The sequence below is a fragment of the Protomyctophum parallelum genome, assembly GCF_964188405.1.
Source record: "Protomyctophum parallelum genome assembly, chromosome: 12".
NCBI classification, from domain to species: Eukaryota; Metazoa; Chordata; class Actinopteri; order Myctophiformes; family Myctophidae; genus Protomyctophum; species Protomyctophum parallelum.
Window position 1 is genome coordinate 46118206 of NC_139712.1, and position 19368 is coordinate 46137573.

Genomic DNA, 19368 nt, shown 5'->3' on the forward strand with positions numbered 1-19368 from the left:
ATATTAATACATTCAACGTTCGATGGGTTCGAATGAGTCAATCCCACGTGGTGTTTCAAAACGGATATTCGAACGAAATTCTTTTGGCTAATTCTTGCAGCACTAAATGGCAGTTAATGGACAGTATAGTGAAGGAAATGGCGGATGGAAAAAGAGAGGCGATGGAAAGTGACACTGGTCATGGGACTGATGATGGCGTACCCTCGGGGGGTTATTATTATTTGGGGGGGGGGGGGGGGTCCCCAAATTATTATTTTCGCAACTGAATGGCTGGAAAATGGAAATGAAGAGTTTACATAATAGTATACACCTTACATACACCTTCCTTAATGATTATCGGGTTTCAGTATTTATTTATGGTGTATTATCTCTATTATTAAGGTTATTGTAGCAGTCAATTTATATTGGGGGGCGGGAGGGGGGGGGCGGGGGTCCAGAGACATTGCCAAAGCATTTCCGGGGGTCCCCGCCGGCCAAAAACGTTGAGAACCCCTCTGGCATAGACACTACAAAACTCCTCCAGACAAAATCGTCTCTCTCTACAATCACTTCCCTGTGCTCTGTCTGCGGGGCCGTGTCCTTCTCTCACAAAGCTCTGTCTGCGGGGCCGTGTCCTTCTCTCACAGAGCTCTGTCTGCGGGCTGTGTCCTTCTCTCACAGAGCTCTGTCTGCGGGGCCGTGTCCTTCTCTCACAAAGCTCTGTCTGCGGGGCCGTGTCCTTCTCTCACAGAGCTCTGTCTGCGGGGCCGTGTCCTTCTCTCACAAAGCTCTGTCTGCGGGGCCGTGTCCTTCTCTCTCAAAGCTCTGTCTGCGGGGCCGTGTCCTTCTCTCACAGAGCTCTGTCTGCGGGGCCGTGTCCTTCTCTCTCAAAGCTCTGTCTGCGGGCCGTGTCCTTCTCTCACAGAGCTCTGTCTGCGGGGCCGTGTCCTTCTCTCACAAAGCTCTGTCTGCGGGGCCGTGTCCTTCTCTCACAGAGCTCTGTCTGCGGGGCCGTGTCCTTCTCTCACAGAGCTCTGTCTGCGGGGCCGTGTCCTTCTCTCACAAAGCTCTGTCTGCGGGGCCGTGTCCTTCTCTCACAAAGCTCTGTCTGCGGGGCCGTGTCCTTCTCTCACAGAGCTCTGTCTGCGGGGCTGTGTCCTTCTCTCACAAAGCTCTGTCTGCGGGGCCGTGTCCTTCTCTCACAGAGCTCTGTCTGCGGGGCCGTGTCCTTCTCTCACAAAGCTCTGTCTGCGGGCCGTGTCCTTCTCTCACAGAGCTCTGTCTGCGGGGCCGTGTCCTTCTCTCACAAAGCTCTGTCTGCGGGGCCGTGTCCTTCTCTCACAAAGCTCTGTCTGCGGGGCCGTGTCCTTCTCTCACAGAGCTCTGTCTGCGGGGCCGTGTCCTTCTCTCACAAAGCTCTGTCTGCGGGGCTGTGTCCTTCTCTCACAGAGCTCTGTCTGCGGGGCCGTGTCCTTCTCTCACAAAGCTCCAACACACACTAACTACTAAGTAACCAGCCGTGGAGTCTCTCACACACACACACACACACACACACACACACACACACACACACACACACACACACACACACACACACACAAGCCTCCTTTTCTTTCTCTCCCCACTGTCTAGCGTTCACTGTCATGTCGACCGCTCAACACGGTCGACATGACATGACATGGTGATTCCTATCCACCTGCCGCCTCAGCGCCCAGACTCAGCCCTCCAAGAAGTGCTGCTTATACAGGGTTTGCACACCACCTAGTTTCACACCCTATACCGTTCTCTCACACGCACGCACGCACGCACGAACGCACGCACGCTGTGTTATCTATGTGTGCTTCAAAAGAGTGTTTCAGCCCACTCCTGAGTTGCCATGGCAGGGTTAGGGAGGCAGCATAACATGAGCGAGAGTGCAGGAAACATCAACATCCTGTCTCTCCTCTCCTCTCCTCTCCTGTCAGGTTTGCAGCAGCACTACGTATAGAGGCCCCGCATGCAGCTGTATTGAACATCTGTCATAACCTGATACATTAGAAATCAATGTGTTGTCTTGTGTGTACTGTACATAGTTAACCCATTCTGAACGGGCACCCATTGTGGTGTCGGCATCATGTTATGCTTTAGCTATTTAAAAACAGCAGATCTACAAGCTCATACCGCGCCACCGAGTGGCGCGATACGAGCTTGTAGGTCTGCTATTTTTTGAAAAATCGAAGAACGACTGACATTTTTAGAATCTGATCTCAGGTCAGAATAGGTTCATCAGACCAGTGTGTGTCCAGTGGAAAACCTCGTATGAATCTGATCTCAGGTCAGAATGGGTTAACAAGAGAGAGGTGTGTGTGTGTGTGTGTGTGTGTGTGTGTGTGTGTGTGTGTGTGTGTGTGTGTGTGTGTGTGTGTGTGTGTGTGTGTGTGTGTGTGTGTGTGTGTGTGTGTGTGTGTGTGTGTGTGTGTGTGTGTGTGTGTGTGTGTGTGTGTGTGTGTGTGTGTGTGTGTGTGTGTGTGTGTGTGTGTGTGTGTGTGTGTGTGTGTGTGTGTGTGTGTGTGTGTGGCCGGCCTCTTGGTGTGCTTTGACACATTTATGTCATAACGCCAACAGGGAAGGAATGATGTATCGTGGTTGCTAGGGATTCCGTCTGGTACTGAGATAAGGTTGCCGTTGTTCGCTATCTGATCCGCCCAGCTCAAAGTACCAGGGGTGCTGCACACGCAGATCCGACACACCAGAGGTCCGAAGCGACATGCGATGCGAAAATGCGACGGTCCGACATGCGCTGCTCCCGTGCTTGCGGTTATGGTTAGGTTAGGGACTGAGGTTTCGGATCAATATATGTCGGGAACTAAAGCCTGTACTACCCAAGTATCACTTTGACACTTTGTCTTCAAAACACGCTTTTTGCTGCTGTACTGGTACACATTTTGGCAATAACCCACACACATCGTTGTGGTTTTGTCATGTGATCAAGATGCATCAGTCCAGATTTTTCAGATGCCACTCCAATAGAGGGTATGCGCGTGACATCATCATCGAACCAGGAAGTTATGCAGGAAGGCCCACTGAGTGGCAAAAAACGACTTTCTGGCCTTGACAGCCCCATGCATCCAAACAGAAAAGTCCTATCTAATTGCATTAAACAATGTTATACTCAATTTGCCTGTCACTTTTTCCACTCGATTTGCCATTCACTGTATGCATGCGCATACCCTCTATTGGCTTCGACTGCCTTCCACTTTTTACGAGCCCTGCGTTGGCAACTCTTTTCAAACTTTTTTTTTTTATCATAATAAAAAGTTTGATTTCTCCATGTATATAGATAGACATACTGAGCAGACGGAGGTCTTGTACAGGGGTTTCATCAGAACGAGGCCTGCTCTGCTCTGTATCCCATATATTCTGCCTCATGCTCACTCTGAGGCTCAGGATGAAGCAAACCAAAACATGGGGAGCTGCTGCTTCATCTCCTCCTCCTCCTCCTCCTTTGTGCTGTTGCTGCCTCTCTCTCTCTCTCTCTCTCTCTCTCTCTCTCTCTCTCTCTCTCTCTCTCTCTCTCTCTCTCTCTCTCTCCCGTCTGTTGTCTGCCCACCCACCTCCGAGCTTCCGGGGCCCTTTGAAGGTCCTCCTCTGAGAACATGCCCCGTTAAAAGATTCAAAACCGCTCGGATGAAAGAAGAAAGGAGAACTGTGACTGGGAGTGTGGGGGGGGGGGGGCATCTCCACCTGCATCACTGCCCCCATCAATCCCACAGAGACCCCCTGCTGCCTCGCTTCAACCTGTGCTGATGGCAACGCCAGGGCCTTCACGGAGGGGCCTTCATTATTTAACTGTACAAGTCTTGAGGCCTCGGCTCTCGGAGACTGGGTGGCCAGTAGGCCTCTGGGGGTGGTATAACCGGTTAGGGTTATATTGGCGCTGTGGTTATAAAGTCACCGTTTACCGGCGGTTAAACCTCTCTCATATGATGCACAAGTGCTGCACACCCCCTGGACATGACGCTAGTATGTTACAGGGACTCACCCCTATCCAACCGTTGATTCTTTGCTATGACCCAGTCGGGAATCAAACCTTGAGTTACCAGTCTCAGGGCGGCCACTCGTCTCTAACCACTAGGGCTGACCTCGATTAGTCGAAGAGTCGACTAATCGATCGGAACGGGTCTCAGTCGACTGACCACCTCTTAGTCGACTGAGCAAAAAAAAAAAAAAAAAAAAGTTTATAAAAATACAATATTTACAAAAATATACAAAAATATTGTATTATTCCACTAGGTCTGTGGGGGACATAAACACATTTGAACATTCTGACTGTTCAAATCTCCAATGTGCATCTGGAGTGTGTCTGCCTGTGTGGCAATGTGCCACTGCCTGTGACTTGAATCGCACAGTGCGCTGGCCTGATAGACTCCAGAATCTCAATCTCACCTGCTGTGCTCAATCTGGCTAATGACAAGCCTCTCAGTTGTTAAAAAAAGAGATTTGAACAGTCAGAATGTTCAAATGTGTTTATGTCCCCCACAGACCTAGTGGAATAATACTATATTTTTGTAAATATTGTATTTTTATATACAATTTTTTGGGGCAAAAAAAAAGAATCTTTTTTTTTTTTTTTTTTTTTTTGCTTAGTCGACTAACAGCTAATTTATTCATCTATCAGTCGACTATACAAATCCTTAGTCGGGGACAGCCCTACTAACCACAAGGCCACTGAGCTGTGTATTAGACCTTTCATTACAAGGCCCATTAGTTATTCAGCATTTGAGCCGCGGTGGTACCACCATTTGATGACATTTTAGCCTCTCAGACCGAAACTCGAATATCTGCTGTATTGAAACCTTAATCGTCAAAATATCAATTATTCTACATTCTCTAATTATGTACACTTCTTGTACATTGAGTAATGCAAATGTTATTATTATAACTCTTGAGGGCGTGAAATTAAACCAAATTTGTGCCCATTTGGTTTCATTTTTACGCTCTCGAGAGGCACGGGTCACGAGGACGTCCCACATTAACCCATTCTGAACGGGCACCCATTTTGGTGTTAGCATCATGTTATGCTTTATCTATTGAAAAATAGCAGATCTACAAGCTCATATCGCGCCACCGAGTGGCGCGATATGAGCTTGTAGGTCTGCTATTTTTGAAAAATCGAAGAACGACTGACATTTTTAGAATCTGATCTCAGGTCAGAATGGGTTCATCAGACCAGTGTGTGTCCAGTGGAAACCTCATATGAATCTGATCTCAGGTCAGAATGTGTTAACATATGCTAATGTAGATGATGTGGATGTACTCGAGAATGACGCAGGAGCACAAAGCACCAACGAGCTCGCCAGGTGTATGGAGAACCGGGATGACTAATGTCAATCAAGCTTGTTTGTTAAATGTAGGCTATTATTGTACATATGGTAGACTAATGTCCGTAGTTATTAATGCCTGTAGTTATATGTACATAGCCTACTTTATCCGCGGGATTCAGTGTTTTAGCCAAAGCGATAATTTAAGCACAATAACAATATAATTTGAAAAATGTGTGTGTGTGTGTGTGTGTGTGTGTGTGTGTGTGTGTGTGTGTGTGTGTGTGTGTGTGTGTGTGTGTGTGTGTGTGTGTGTGTGTGTGTGTGTGTGTGTGTGTGTGTGTGTGTGTGTGTGTGTGTGTGTGTGTGTGTGTGTGTGTGTGTGGAAAATAATCGATACGTATCATTTATTTTATTTAACCTTTATTGCGAGTGCATCGGATCATTCACTGTGTATCGGATACAATTGACGGGTGAAAACTCGATGCATCATTCGCGGAGTGCTTGCATCGGTAAAATCCATAGTTGCACCTTTTTTTTACATGGTAAATTTCACCCTATCCTGTGTTTCCGAGGCGCATTGAACGTACCATCAGAAAAGGAAGAAAAAAAAAAGGTCTCTCGCAGCGCACACACAGTCAGTAAACAGAAGCTACCGTACGACGGTGCAGAGTAGACACGTTGAGACTGTGAGACAACAAACAGACTATAAAGAGCACCCGCGACTATCAGAAGTGAGCCCCACGCATTAAACAAGAGAAGCACCACCTTTAGCTTTATAAAATAGCAGTCCGAGGAGCTTTGTCTGTCGATCAGTTGACTTTTCACTGTAGCGCTGCGTGCTGGTAATGATCCACACTCCACAGCTGTTCTTGCTGATTCTCCGACGCGATCATCAATTTGTAATTAAAGAACACACACGTGCACACACGTGCACAACAACAACAAAGCCACAGCTGGGTGTACTGCTTGCGTTTAAAGTCGTTTACAACTGTTTCACAACTTTCCACTGTCCAGCTTCCCCCTGCTGTTCTCTGGGATAGAAGCCTTATTTATATTCTGCAGCAAGAAGGTGTCGGTGACGGCTCACAGCGCGGCGTGGATGAGACGCGTTGTACATCTGCTATGTATTTAAAACGTTAATAATACATGCAGGCCAGGGTCTTCAATGTTTTTCAGGTCAAGCCAAGGACCACTTAGCTGAGAGTGAGAGAGATCAAGCAGGTACCCCCACTATACATAGGCAATTATATTATAAAACTGTGTTGCAGATTAAACTAGACATAGCCTTGTTTGACAGCACTACGAGTGTGACCTGTAATTTTTGTTTTGTTTATTAGTTTATTTTCTATTTATATGTTGGTAACATTAATTGATGAACGATAGGCTATTACATTTTAATCTCTTGAACCCTCTATACTCAAAACCTCAAATTGACCTTTGAGATATAATAATTATACTATAGCCTATGATTATTAGTAATCTAACAATTCCACAATAACCAGCAGAGAGCAGACCCTTTGTTTACTTACAGAATTCTATAAGTTGGGTTGTTTGAGATGCAGAGCTATAATACTAACAGTGTGCGTTGCAAGTCCTCGCGTCTGAGGACGACGGCAGCCTAGAGAGAGATCTAATAAATAAGGGTCCATTTGGTTATTAACCACCCCCTCTCAAGGACCACTGGTGGTCCCCGGACCACTGGTTGAAAACCCACTGTATTAGGCAATGCAATACACAACAATTACATGCTTGAACACCGGTACGGAGTGCCGGCCAATCGGCAGTGTTTTATTTTTTAATCCCCTCAGCCTGGCAGAGTACTCAGCGAAACAGGACGAGCGATGCTCTCTCCCATCAAGACGCTGTCGTCCCTGCCAGTTCTCATCATGTTTACCCACACCTCACCCCATGTTTTTTGCCAAAGGCTGTTAAGCAGCAGCAGCAGCTGAATCAGTAGTGAGCGATCAGTGAGACCAAATGCCTCCATCCTTTAAGCAGTCAACCGTAAAACCCTTCTTTTTGTTCTCTTTTTTTTTTTTTTACCAGAGCCAATACTCTCCCTCCAAGACTGTAAATGACACGTACAGACTGAGTGCTGCAACATTTTTTTGTCCACCCTAAAACATGATCATCAGGTATTATTATGATATAAGGAGGAAGAACTTTTTCAAAAAAAGTCTACAGTATTTGTTAATATGATGTTTTTTATGTGGACACGCCCACCAGTTCATTAAGTGAGTTTAACCTTAGCACCACCCACCTAATCCAGTCCCTCTGCTTCCTACTTTAACACATTGATTGCTAACTTTTGAAATTCTACTCAGGATTGCTTCTGCTAAGCGATTAACATTGGACTTTTTAACTTTTTAGGGGCCCACAGCGAGGGGCCTCTTATAGCACATCGCACATTGCATAAATCAAAAGGAAGCCAAACTAGTCCACTTCAATTTAAAAAAAAAAATATGATTCTACCATCTTCCATTCTGGAGATATTGACCTTTTTCTAAAACCTGCTTTTCACTGCACGCTGCTCTTTTGAAAAAACAGCAGAGATATGGAAGGTTGAAGTTGACAGACATTGACAGACAGATATAAAAATGAACACAAATAATATCATATACATACTACACACTGAATGAAAGCCCTGAATGTCTACTTTTAGGAGGAAAACAAATACACATGGTCCCATGTATAGTTTGTCAGTAATTGGCTGTTGAATGCAGCTTGCGCCCACCAGAGAGGATTTCAGAAAATGCATGGACCTGAAGAACCATTATTCACAAAATAAGGCCTATAGCGACATGTACATACTATATACCGTATGAAACAGAAGACTCTCTGCTTTCATAAGAAAAATACTTCTACTGTAATAATAATACAAATCACACCCCTGTGAAGTGAGCAGTGCAATGTTGCACAACATTGCACTGCTCACTTCACATGGGTGTGATTTTTATTATTATTACAGTAGAAGTATTTTTCTTATGAAAGCAGAGAGTCTTCTGTTTCATACGGTATATAGTATGTACATGTCGCTATAGGCCTTATTTTGTGAATAATGGTTCTTCAGGTCCATGCATTTTCTGAAATCCTCAGAGTATTTTAGACAAGACAAGGAACTGACAACTAAATATTCACAAAATAAGGCCTATACATACTATATACCGTATGAAACAGAAGACTCTCTGCTTTCATAAGAAAAATACTTCTACTGTAATAATAATGAAAATCACACCCCTGTGAAGTGAGCAGTGCAATGTTGCACTGCTCACTTCACAACATTGCACTGCTCACTTCACATGGGTGTGATTTTTATTATTATTACAGTATTAGTTTTTTTCTTATGAAAGCAGAGAGTCTTCTGTTTCATACGGTATATAGTATGTACATGTCGCTATATGCCTTATTTTGTGAATAATAGTTCTATAGGTCCATGCTTTCTCTAATCAGACCAGTGTGTGTCCAGTGGAAACCTCGTATGAATCTGATCTCAGGTCAGAATGGGCTAAAGTTCTCTCTGAAAAAGAGAATTTTATAAATGAAATGGATTCAATAGTCTAGTATTGACAAACAGTATATGGGATATGTGTATTTTATTTGTTTTCCTCCTAAAATTAGACATTTAGGGCTTTCATTCAGTGTGTAGTATGTATATGATAATTTATTTATGTTTATATCTGCCTGTCATGATAACGTCATGATGATGATGATTCTATGCACATATGTGATCATTGTCTCAGTAAACAAAATCAACAGATCGTTTGATAGCATAACAGTGACTTGAGAGGTTGACATGTCTGGACATGAACCACAGGAGCGACTCAACTCGCAGTGGGGGGGGGGGGTTCCACGACATGTCTGGACATGAACCACAGGAGCGATAAGCGTAGCCCGGCTGGCTGTGATTTCGACAAAATGACAGACAACACGATGGCTTCCGCAGCTTAGGATTGTATTAGTTATCCATTACAAACGGGTCGATTACGTCCCAGACGCCTTATCACTGCAATTGGCTGGCGAAGGCGCTATGGCGATTATGGTGATCAACTGCCGAGAATCTTTTTTCCGAGAATGAGAGTAGCATTGCAAACTGCAAAACGATCGATCGCAACTCGCAGTGTGGGGGGGGTTCCACGGTGTGATATCTGCTAGCCTAGTATACTGCTTCTTTGTCCAAACATGGCTGACGCGACGGCGAAAAAAAGACAGTTGGTCAGATGTATACTGCTTCTCCTATGGCGGTCCTTCGAGAATACGTCATTCGTTTCGCGTATACCTGTGCGTGAAATGGCGATCGACCGTTGGAGATTATTCTTGGTTTATATACGGGTTTATATTTCCGAGAATGAGGCGGCAGACCGGTGAGTTGTCGTTGGAAAGAATTAGAGAGGGCTGTGTCGAGTGGATCTGTGTGAATGAGTGGGGGGGGGGAAGAAACTGTAATGCGATGGAGAGATGCCTCGGGAGAAACCATGTAGAAACAGGAGGGGAAGGGTAATCGAGTGTATTCACAAATTTCACACACACTAGAAAATGGGTAGCTCCATTTTAGATCCCCTGATCTGCGTTGGTCTATGCCGTGTGCAGGACGGCGATGCCGCCTCCCCAGTACGTCGTAATGGATACGGCATGCCTGGAATGTGGTTAGACCAGGCCTCTTTTCAGGAGGTGGGGGGCTTTAAACTCCCGGATCTCACAGCGGATCTTTCTGGAGATGATCAGTGTTACATTATGTGTTGTCCGGGCGTCAGAGAAGTTGATGTACAGTATACAGTAAAAACACCAATAAAACGCTTTAGAGCGTGATGCGCAGACGGCGCTCGAGATTAATAAAACGCTTTAGAGCGTTTTGCGCAATCGATGAGTTAAGACCACCCACCTGTCCTAGTCCCTCCCCATCCTTACAAAAGGACTGCCCATGGCTCTGCCCAATTGTTTACAAAATGGATGACAGATTGGTGAGATTCAGCCATATATATGTTTGAGCCATAGACTGTAAAAAATATGGACAAAGCGTTCCCCGGGTCTAACATGGACGTAAAATGAAGCCTGTAATTCTATGGTAATTCCTGATGTAAATCGCCATATTTCTAGATCCGTTTTGGCCCAGCTGGCCATTGGCTGGCTCCGTTTTGGCCCAGCTGGCCATTGGCTGGCCCAGACAACGAGGCGGGACTTCCCCCCTTCTTCTCCGTTGGTTTTTATTTTGACTCGAGTGGGAGGGGAATCCCGATCATAGACTGTAACGGTAGCCACGCCCCTCAGAACATACGCGACTTTATGGTCATTTTTTTAATTAATGGGACCATAATTTTCCAAAAAGAATATTATGACATTAGAAATGAGACTTTAAACTAGTGACTGGAAGCAGAAAGTATTCATGACCATGTTTATTAAGGTAATACAGTCTAGGTGAAGTTGGGCCCAAATACATGGACTTCTATGGGGCTATGGGTTTTTCTGGGTCCAATGACAGCGCCACAACAGGCCATTATATGAATAGCAATTTCCTTATAGGCTTCACAAAATATCTGTCTGACTGCCCCCCTGGTTTGAGCCAGATTGTGGTTCAGATGAAAGACAAGGAGGTAATGAATGCCCTCTTCATTGGTGGGGGCCATCTGTAATATGGGTGGCCGCAGCCACTCGCCTGTTTCATTGGGGAATTTCACCTGGAGACCTACTGTACATTTGACAAATAATTTGTCATCACTTTATGATAGGAATGGAAGAGTAGATGTGTGTATATATTGCAGAGATGGCTGCACACATTTGCTTCTTATATGCATTTCCCCAAAGTTCCCTCTTGACAGCTGCAGGGTACCCACAGTCCTTACAGCCCGTTGAATTGTCTGTACCTACTGTACAGCAGCACAGCTCTGGCATAACAATCGGATAAAAAGTTTTCTTCAAAGCATTCATTAATTTCTTCACGCCGTCGTAACAACAGACACCTGTAGGTTACCGTGTTTTAACCATTACATTTTACATACGATGTAGTATGTGAAGTGCTGTTAACCCATTCTGACCGGGCACCCATTTTGGTGTTGGCATCATGTCGTGCTTTAGCTATTGAAAAATTGATCTCAGGTCAGAATGGGTTAAAAGGAGAGAAGATAAATCCTGCAGCTAAAGAGACGGAGGAGGTGTCACAGACAGACAAGGCGATACGACGTGCAGTCAAACCGATACGTATATTATGTTCACCCGCGATTGTTGTTGCTGCTTTCTGCCGAGTTCCTCCTAAAGAACGATAAAGAACATCCTCTCGTGTAATCTTGTTTAATTCAGCCATTGATCACGCCTGCTGTCAGCTGGTAATGTCTCAGAGCACCCTGCCGCTGCCATGTTAAAAATTCACACGTGTGTATGTGGCAGCTCTGCCTACAGAGGTTGTCGTATTTAAAAATGTATATAATGAGGGGGAGGTGCGTAGGTGCGTGCAATAATTATATGTTACACAAACTCTAAATACAAAGGGAATACGCCACTTAAAACTCAAATTGGGTCAGAAAGACCTCACAGACACTCTAGTGTTAAGAGGTGAAAATACAAATAAGCTACCAGTCAGTAAGGTCTTTCTTCACATAAAAATAACCCATAATCTAGTGATGTATAGTAATAAATAAATATGCCCACCCACATGGTAGAGCTTTGTTAAATGCGGGGTCTTGACTCGTGCACTAATTTCACGCAAGGGTTTATTTCTTTGACTTTGTCTCGTTACTCTCCGACCTCCACACTGACCCTTCCCCCCACTTGTACAAATGTGGTTCCTCTTAAGCCATTCTGACCTGAGATCAGATTCATACGAGGTTTCCGCCGGACACACACTGGTCTGATGAAGCCATTCTGACCTGAGATCAGATTCTAAAAAAATGTCAGTCGTTCTTCGATTTTTCAAAAATAGCAGACCTACAAGCTCGTATCGCGCCACTCGGTGGTGCGATATGAGCTTGTAGATCTGCTATTTTTCAATAGCTAAAGCATAACATGATGATAACACCAAAATGGGTGCCCGATCAGAATGGGTTAAGCCCAGTGAAATAATACAAGCAGAGCTGCTGTTTGAATTTGTCTCCGTTCGAGACTACAAAGATTCACATCCTCCTGAGTGGCTCTAAATATTGAAAACCTCTCCGTTAACATTTTACAAGTGCATCTCATCGGAGCTTGAAATTGATTTGAACTTGAAGTTGCCTGACAAGAGACAAGCATTTTGAAAAGCAAGCACAGCAAAGAAATTGTTCTCTAGAGTTTTCTTCTCTTTTTTTTCTCTCCGTTTTTTTTTTGTTTTTTTGCTGAGATTGACATTCTCCTAGTATGAGATTGATAAAGGCTTGACATATCTCACTGACTATCGTATCTTCTAGCCTTTCTCTCCTCCTCCTTTCCAAACTGAGGGCGTTCCGTCAATGCTGACTTTCTAGGCACAGCAGTTTTGTCCTCTTTGAAAATTGAGCTTGGGACATCAGTTCATACATTTCCTTGAGGCTAATTTCTCATTCGCTATCTCTCCTTTACCCGCGCTCTCTTTTAGACACTTGCACTTGCACACTTGTCTTTTAGCCGGAGTGAAGCCTGGAAGGCTTTAACACTCCGGCATTAAAGTTTAAACCACACACTCGTACTGTTTTTTTTATTTTTTATTTTTTATCTTCCCTGAAAACAAGGTGAGGAAGAACCAAAAGCATGTCTTTGTTCTCACTCTACAAAAAGGTGCCCCAGGTGCTGGTGTTGCAAAGGAATAATTTGACCCAATGAAGAAGAGCCTTGTGGTGTGTGGGTTTGTTCTTTTTTTTCTTTTTCTTTGCCATTGTCACTTTAAACACGGGCCTGCTCTCTTCTATTCTTAAGGGGCACAGCTGAATCCAGTGTTATTTAGTTTTTTTGCGATTGCAAAAGTCCTTTGTTGGATTTATACTAGGCACTTTCTCTGAGCAGGTCAGTCAGGAAGGAGGCCATTGTGTAGTGAGGGGTGGGGGGGGGTGTGTGGGGGTGAAGACAACCACACTTTTTAAGTGGTGCAACCACTTCATTCCGGAGCTTTGTGTGTCCCTGGCTGGGTCTGTCCCTGGGTCTGTCCCTGGGTCTGTCCCTGGGTCTGTCCCTGGCTGTCTGAGCACGAAAATAGTGTCACATAAGCCAAATTCCAATATCCCAAATCTCGGCCACTCGCTCACTCACACTCGCTCACTCCGGCATGGTGGTGTTACGGTGAAATTGGTGACCTGCTGAACTATGTGAAAATCTTGCAGACATCACATAATGTCAGTGTCCGAATGAAAATCGTTGCAGTTTGTTCATTAGCAGAGTTCAACCTAGCGGTATTCAGGCCACATATTTAAAGACCTCCAATAGTTGTGTGAAGTCTACAAGATGGTAACATATTTCGGCAGGTCACAAATTTTGCCATGCTGGAGTGACCGAGTGGGAGTGAGCGAGTGGCCGAGATTTTGGGTATTGGAATTTGGCTTAAGTGTTCCGTCAGCAAGTGACTCACTCACTCACACACGGTGACTCACGGGTGTGATTTTTTTTTCTTTCTCCTCGTGTCTCTCCTTATTATGATTATGATGATACTATTGATTACCCACCTCTGAAAATCCTCTCCGTCTACCCTTCTTGCTCCTTCCCCACGTGTCCAGCTGGCCATGACTCACCCCAGCCACCACCTGAACTTCGGCATGAACCCGGACCACGCCCGCAACTCGCTGTCCAACTGTGGCATCCGCCAGCCCAAGTACGGTGACAGGAAGGTCCATCACATGTACATGAGGAAGAAGGGTATGTCCAATGTTTGGTCTGTTGGAAGTCTCTATCTTAGAAAATGTCATTTTTGCGTTTTTTGATTGATTGAATGTTTAGTTTATCCCATTCTGACCGGGCACCCATTTTGGTGTTGGCATCATGTCGTGCTTTAGCTATTGAAAAATAGCAGATCTACAAGCTCATATCGCGCCACCGAGTGGCGCGATACGAGCTTGTAGGTCTGCTATTTTTTGAAAAAAATCGAAGAACGACTGACATTTTTAGAATCTGATCTCAGGTCAGAATGGGTTAATCAGACCAGTGTGTGTCCAGTGGAAACCTCGTATGAATCTGATCTCAGGTCAGAATGGGTTATTAGACAGAAATGTATAAACGGCGACCAAGTACGGTCAAACACTCAGTCCAAAAGAGATTGCACCCTCTTGTCTTGTTGCCATTTAGGCACTATGCAATCAATTCATATAAATGACAACTTAATCCAACATCACAGGGGGAAAAAAACACTGTGTATGAGGAGAAAAAAGGAAGGGTGGGACCAGGTGGTTGATTTAGTTTTCTTATATTAAATACTTTCTATTAGGGATGGGTCCGATTAATCGATTAATCGATTATCGTTAATAGGACCCGAAATCGATTATGAAAATTAATAATCGATAATCTTTTTTTTTTTTTTTTCTTTTTTTTTAATGAAAATCTGTTGGAAAGGCAATATTGGCTCAACAGTGGTCCAGGGACCACCAGTGGTCCTCATTTAAAAGATGGAGTTAGTAACCAAATGGACCCTTATTAACTCTCAAGAGTTAAAATTATTGTTAATCATCTACATCAGAGGTTCCCAAACTTTTTTGACTTAGGTACCCCTTGGGGAGAAGATTTTTTTTATTTGTAGGGTTCATAAAATAACCCCCCCCCCCCCCCCCCCCCCCCCAAACGATTAATCGATTAATCGTTAATATTGAATTATACAAATCGATTTTCATTTTGGACACATTTACACATCCCTACTTTCTATCTCATTTCCTTCCCACTTGGTTCTGCTCTTTTTAACCCATTCTGACCGGGCACCCATTCTGACCATTCTGACCGGGCACCCATTTTGGTGTCAGCATCATGTTATGCTTTAGCTATTGAAAAATAGCAGATCTACAAGCTCATATCGCGCCACCGAGTGGCGCGATACGAGCTTGTAGGTCTGCTATTTTTGAAAAATCGAAGAGCGACTGACATTTTTAGAATCTGATCTCAGGTCAGAATGGGTTCATCAGACCAGTGTGTGTCCGGCGGAAACCTCGTATGAATCTGATCTCAGGTCAGAATGGGTTAAGTGAACATTGCGTACACTTTTTTATGAGTTCATCGTTTGCTGTTATGTATACATTGTAGCCTGTCTGGAAAACCAGAGTCCTATTTGGGACATTGTTATGTATCTCTGTCTCTGTTGTCTGTCTTTGGGACATTGTTATGTATCTCTGTCTCTGTTGTCTGTCTTTGGGACATTGTTATGTATCTCTGTCTCTGTTGTCTGTCTTTGGGACATTGTCATGTATCTCTGTCTCTGTTGTCTGTCTTTGGGACATTGTCATGTATCTCTGTCTCTGTTGTCTGTCTTTGGGACATTGTTATGTATCTCTGTCTCTGTTGTCTGTCTTTGGGACATTGTTATGTATCTCTGTCTCTGTTGTCTGTCTTTGGGACATTGTTATGTATCTCTGTCTCTGTTGTCTGTCTTTGGGACATTGTTATGTATCTCTGTCTCTGTTGTCTGTCTTTGGGACATTGTTATGTATCTCTGTCTCTGTTGTCTGTCTTTGGGACATTGTTATGTATCTCTGTCTCTGTTGTCTGTCTTTGGGACATTGTTATGTATCTCTGTCTCTGTTGTCTGTCTTTGGGACATTGTTATGTATCTCTGTCTCTGTTGTCTGTCTTCTCGCACATATGTGACCACATTTGACTGAGGGACTGCAATTGGATTTATTTTTTTTAATTTCCGTTCTTTCATGTCTCATGAAAGCAGGGAATTATAGATTCAAATTGACATTGGTTTGTTTTGACCCACCAGTTTTGGAGACATGGCTTATAGCGTAATGTCTTGCAGAAAACAGTGAGTTGAGAAAACAGGCTAGAAAGCTTCCCTTCTGTGGTCTCTATAACATTACACTATATGTTTAAAGCATTTATTTCATATTTACATTCCAGCTCTGACACTTATTTCAGACATGCTCTATAGTTAGTATGTGAGAGTCTGCCTGTGAAAAGGTTCCACTTCTGTGGTCTCTAACATTACACTATATGTTTAAAGGATCACTTCACCACTTTTCAACCTATCTTCATATAATAGGTCCTCACTAATAATCATGATAAAATGGCATGGGTTTTTTTCTACTCAGTCTGTGTCTCATAGGACGGCTGTGGGCAGTTCAGAAACCGTCTTCCAGTGACATCATCATTAGGCAGATTATTTTTTAAACAAGATTTTTTTACAAAAATGTTTAGATTTTCATTATCGTGAGAACGATGGCTTCCATTTTCGCATTGCAACTTTTCAGGAATAGAAAGCCTGCCGTTTTTATTAGCTTGTATTCCCCATCGATGATGTCACTGGAAGACGGTTTCTGAACTGCCCACAGCCCTCCTATGAGACATAGACAGAGTAGAAAAATATTGCGCCATTTTATCATGATTATTAGTGAGGACCTATTATATGAAGATAGGTTGAAAAGTGGTGAAGTGGTCCTTTAAGCATTTATTTCATATTTACATTCCAGCTCTGACACTTATTTCAGACATGCTCTATAGTTAGTATGTGAGAGTCTGCCTGTGATATTAACTCATTTTGGAAAAAAACTAAAACAAACGTTTTTCTCCTCTGGTGAAAAGCTGGAATTTGCGCCATGGCAGGCTCTCAGTCAAATCTGGTCACATAATATACTCCCTCTCTTCATCCCGCTCATTATGCGTATCCCCTCCCCCCCCCTCCCCCAGGAATCAACACATTGATTAACATCATGTCTCGCCTGGGCCAGGACGACCCCTCTCCCTCCAGGTAGGTACCCTAAGCCCCAGCACCACCCCCACCACCACACACCTTATCTGGGGTAGACTATGGCTGACTGCAGGGGCCTGCATCACAGGGGCCAGGGGCCTGCATCACAGGGGCCAGGGGCCGGCATCACAGGGGCCAGGGGCCTGCATCACAGGGGCCAGGGGCCTGCATCACAGGGGCCAGGGGCCTACATCACAGGGGCCAGGGGCCTACATCACAGGGGCCAGGGGCCGGCATCACAGGGGCCAGGGGCCTGCATCACAGGGGCCAGGGGCCGGCATCACAGGGGCCAGGGGCCTGCATCACAGGGGCCAGGGGCCGGCATCACAGGGGCCAGGGGCCTGCATCACAGGGGCCAGGGGCCGGCATCACAGGGGCCAGGGGCCGGCATCACAGGGGCCAGGGGCCGGCATCACAGGGGCCAGGGGCCTGCATCACAGGGGCCAGGGGCCTGCATCACAGGGGCCAGGGGCCTGCATCACAGGGGCCAGGGGCCTGCATCACAGGGGCCAGGGGCCTGCATCACAGGGGCCAGGGGCCTGCATCACAGGGGCCAGGCGCCTACATCACAGGGGCCAGGGGCCGGCATCACAGGGGCCAGGGGCCTGCATCACAGGGGCCAGGGGCCTGCATCACAGGGGCCAGGGGCCTGCATCACAGGGGCCAGGGGCCTGCATCACAGGGGCCAGGGGCCTACATCACAGGGGCCAGGGGCCGGCATCACAGGGGCCAGGGGCCTGCATCACAGGGGCCAGGGGCCTGCATCACAGGGGCCAGGGGCCGGCATCACAGGGGCCAGGGGCCTGCATCACAGGGGCCAGGGGCCTGCATCACAGGGGCCAGGGGCCTGCATCACAGGGGCCAGGGGCCTGCATCACAGGGGCCAGGGGCCTGCATCACAGGGGCATACTGTCGTGATTAATCGGCCCGGCAGGCCCTCTGACGGGAACATTCACTCTGACTGGGAGAGGATTGTCCGTCTCCAGGGACACGCTTCCACTCAAGCATTAGATAAACACAGTCTGTGTGTGTGTGTGTGTGTGTGTGTGTGTGTGTGTGTGTGTGTGTGTGTGTGTGTGTGTGTGTGTGTGTGTGTGTGTGTGTGTGTGTGTCTGTGTCTGTGTGTGTCTGTGTGTGTGTGTGTGCGTGTGCGTGTGAGTGAGCGCAAAACATGCATGTTTACGTGTGCCTGTTCCTGCATGCATAATATGTCCACGTGCGTGTTTATCCACGTGTGCACATTTGCGTGTTGACTTGAACGTGTCTGTGTGCATGTAGTAAGCATGCAGAGAATGGCCCTGTGCCGCACGCTGTGATGTGATTCGCTCATTCTGTTCCTCTGTCACCCGCCTCTTTTCTACCTTTCCTCTTCCTACGTACCTCATCCGTCCTCGTTTCATTGCCCTCTCTCTCTCTCTCTCTCTCTCTCTCTCTCTCTCTCTCTCTCTCTCTCTCTCTCTCTCTCTCTCCCTTACAAGAATCAACCATAATGAGCGTTTGGAGTTCCTGGGCGATGCCGTTGTGGAGTTCCTTACCAGGTGAGAGGCCACCAATCATCAGTGTTTGCAAAGTAGCATTGACTTAAGGACCGTACTTAAGTACAATTTTGAGGTGCTTGTACTTTACTTGAGTGTCAAAATGTCTACTTTTGACACTCAACTTCTACTTCTATTCCACTACATTTCAGAGGCAAAATATCATGCTTTTACTCCACTACATTTATTTGAAAACTTTTGTTCAGCTAGCTATAGCTACTAGCTTTTTTTTTTTTTTTTAAGATATTTTTTTGCGGCTTACGCCTTTTATTGATTTTTGAAGGGACAGACAGTAGGCTGACAGGAAACGGGAGAGAGATGGGGGGATGACATGCAGTAAAGGCCGTGTCGGGTCCGGGAGTCGAACCCGCGGCACACTGCGACTGGATCACCAGTCCGGTGCCCAGACCGTTACGCTACGGCCTGGGCCTAGCTACTAGCTTTTGTTTGCCAGGTCATCTCTGTATACATTTCGACCATTTTAAAATAGCCGTTCTAAAACGGGTAGTCCCAATACTTCATTGTGATTGGCTGGTTACCGTCACGTGACCGGTGTAAATTTCACCGATAACCCACTCCTGCAATCGCTTTGTATCAAACTGCAGCCTTGTAGCTGAACTGGGGAAGGGGAGCACTTGATTGCTTTACAAACACATGCCGTGCGGGCGTCTAAGCACCGCCCGGCTCATATGACTGTGAATGTGTGGCTCCAGGCAGCCCCGTAAAATCATCA

At 45.7% G+C, this 19368-nt stretch overlaps 1 protein-coding gene across 1 annotated transcript in view; it reads left to right on the forward strand.

Annotated features, from left to right (window-relative positions):
• Positions 1-19368, forward strand: part of drosha (drosha ribonuclease III) — a 232053-nt gene that overhangs the window by 73106 nt on the left and 139579 nt on the right. Inside the window, exons 20-22 of the mRNA XM_083777811.1 lie at positions 13931-14069; positions 17040-17100; positions 18579-18638. Coding sequence (XP_083633937.1) covers positions 13931-14069; positions 17040-17100; positions 18579-18638 — 260 coding nt within the window. The remainder of the gene's footprint in view (positions 1-13930; positions 14070-17039; positions 17101-18578; positions 18639-19368) is intronic.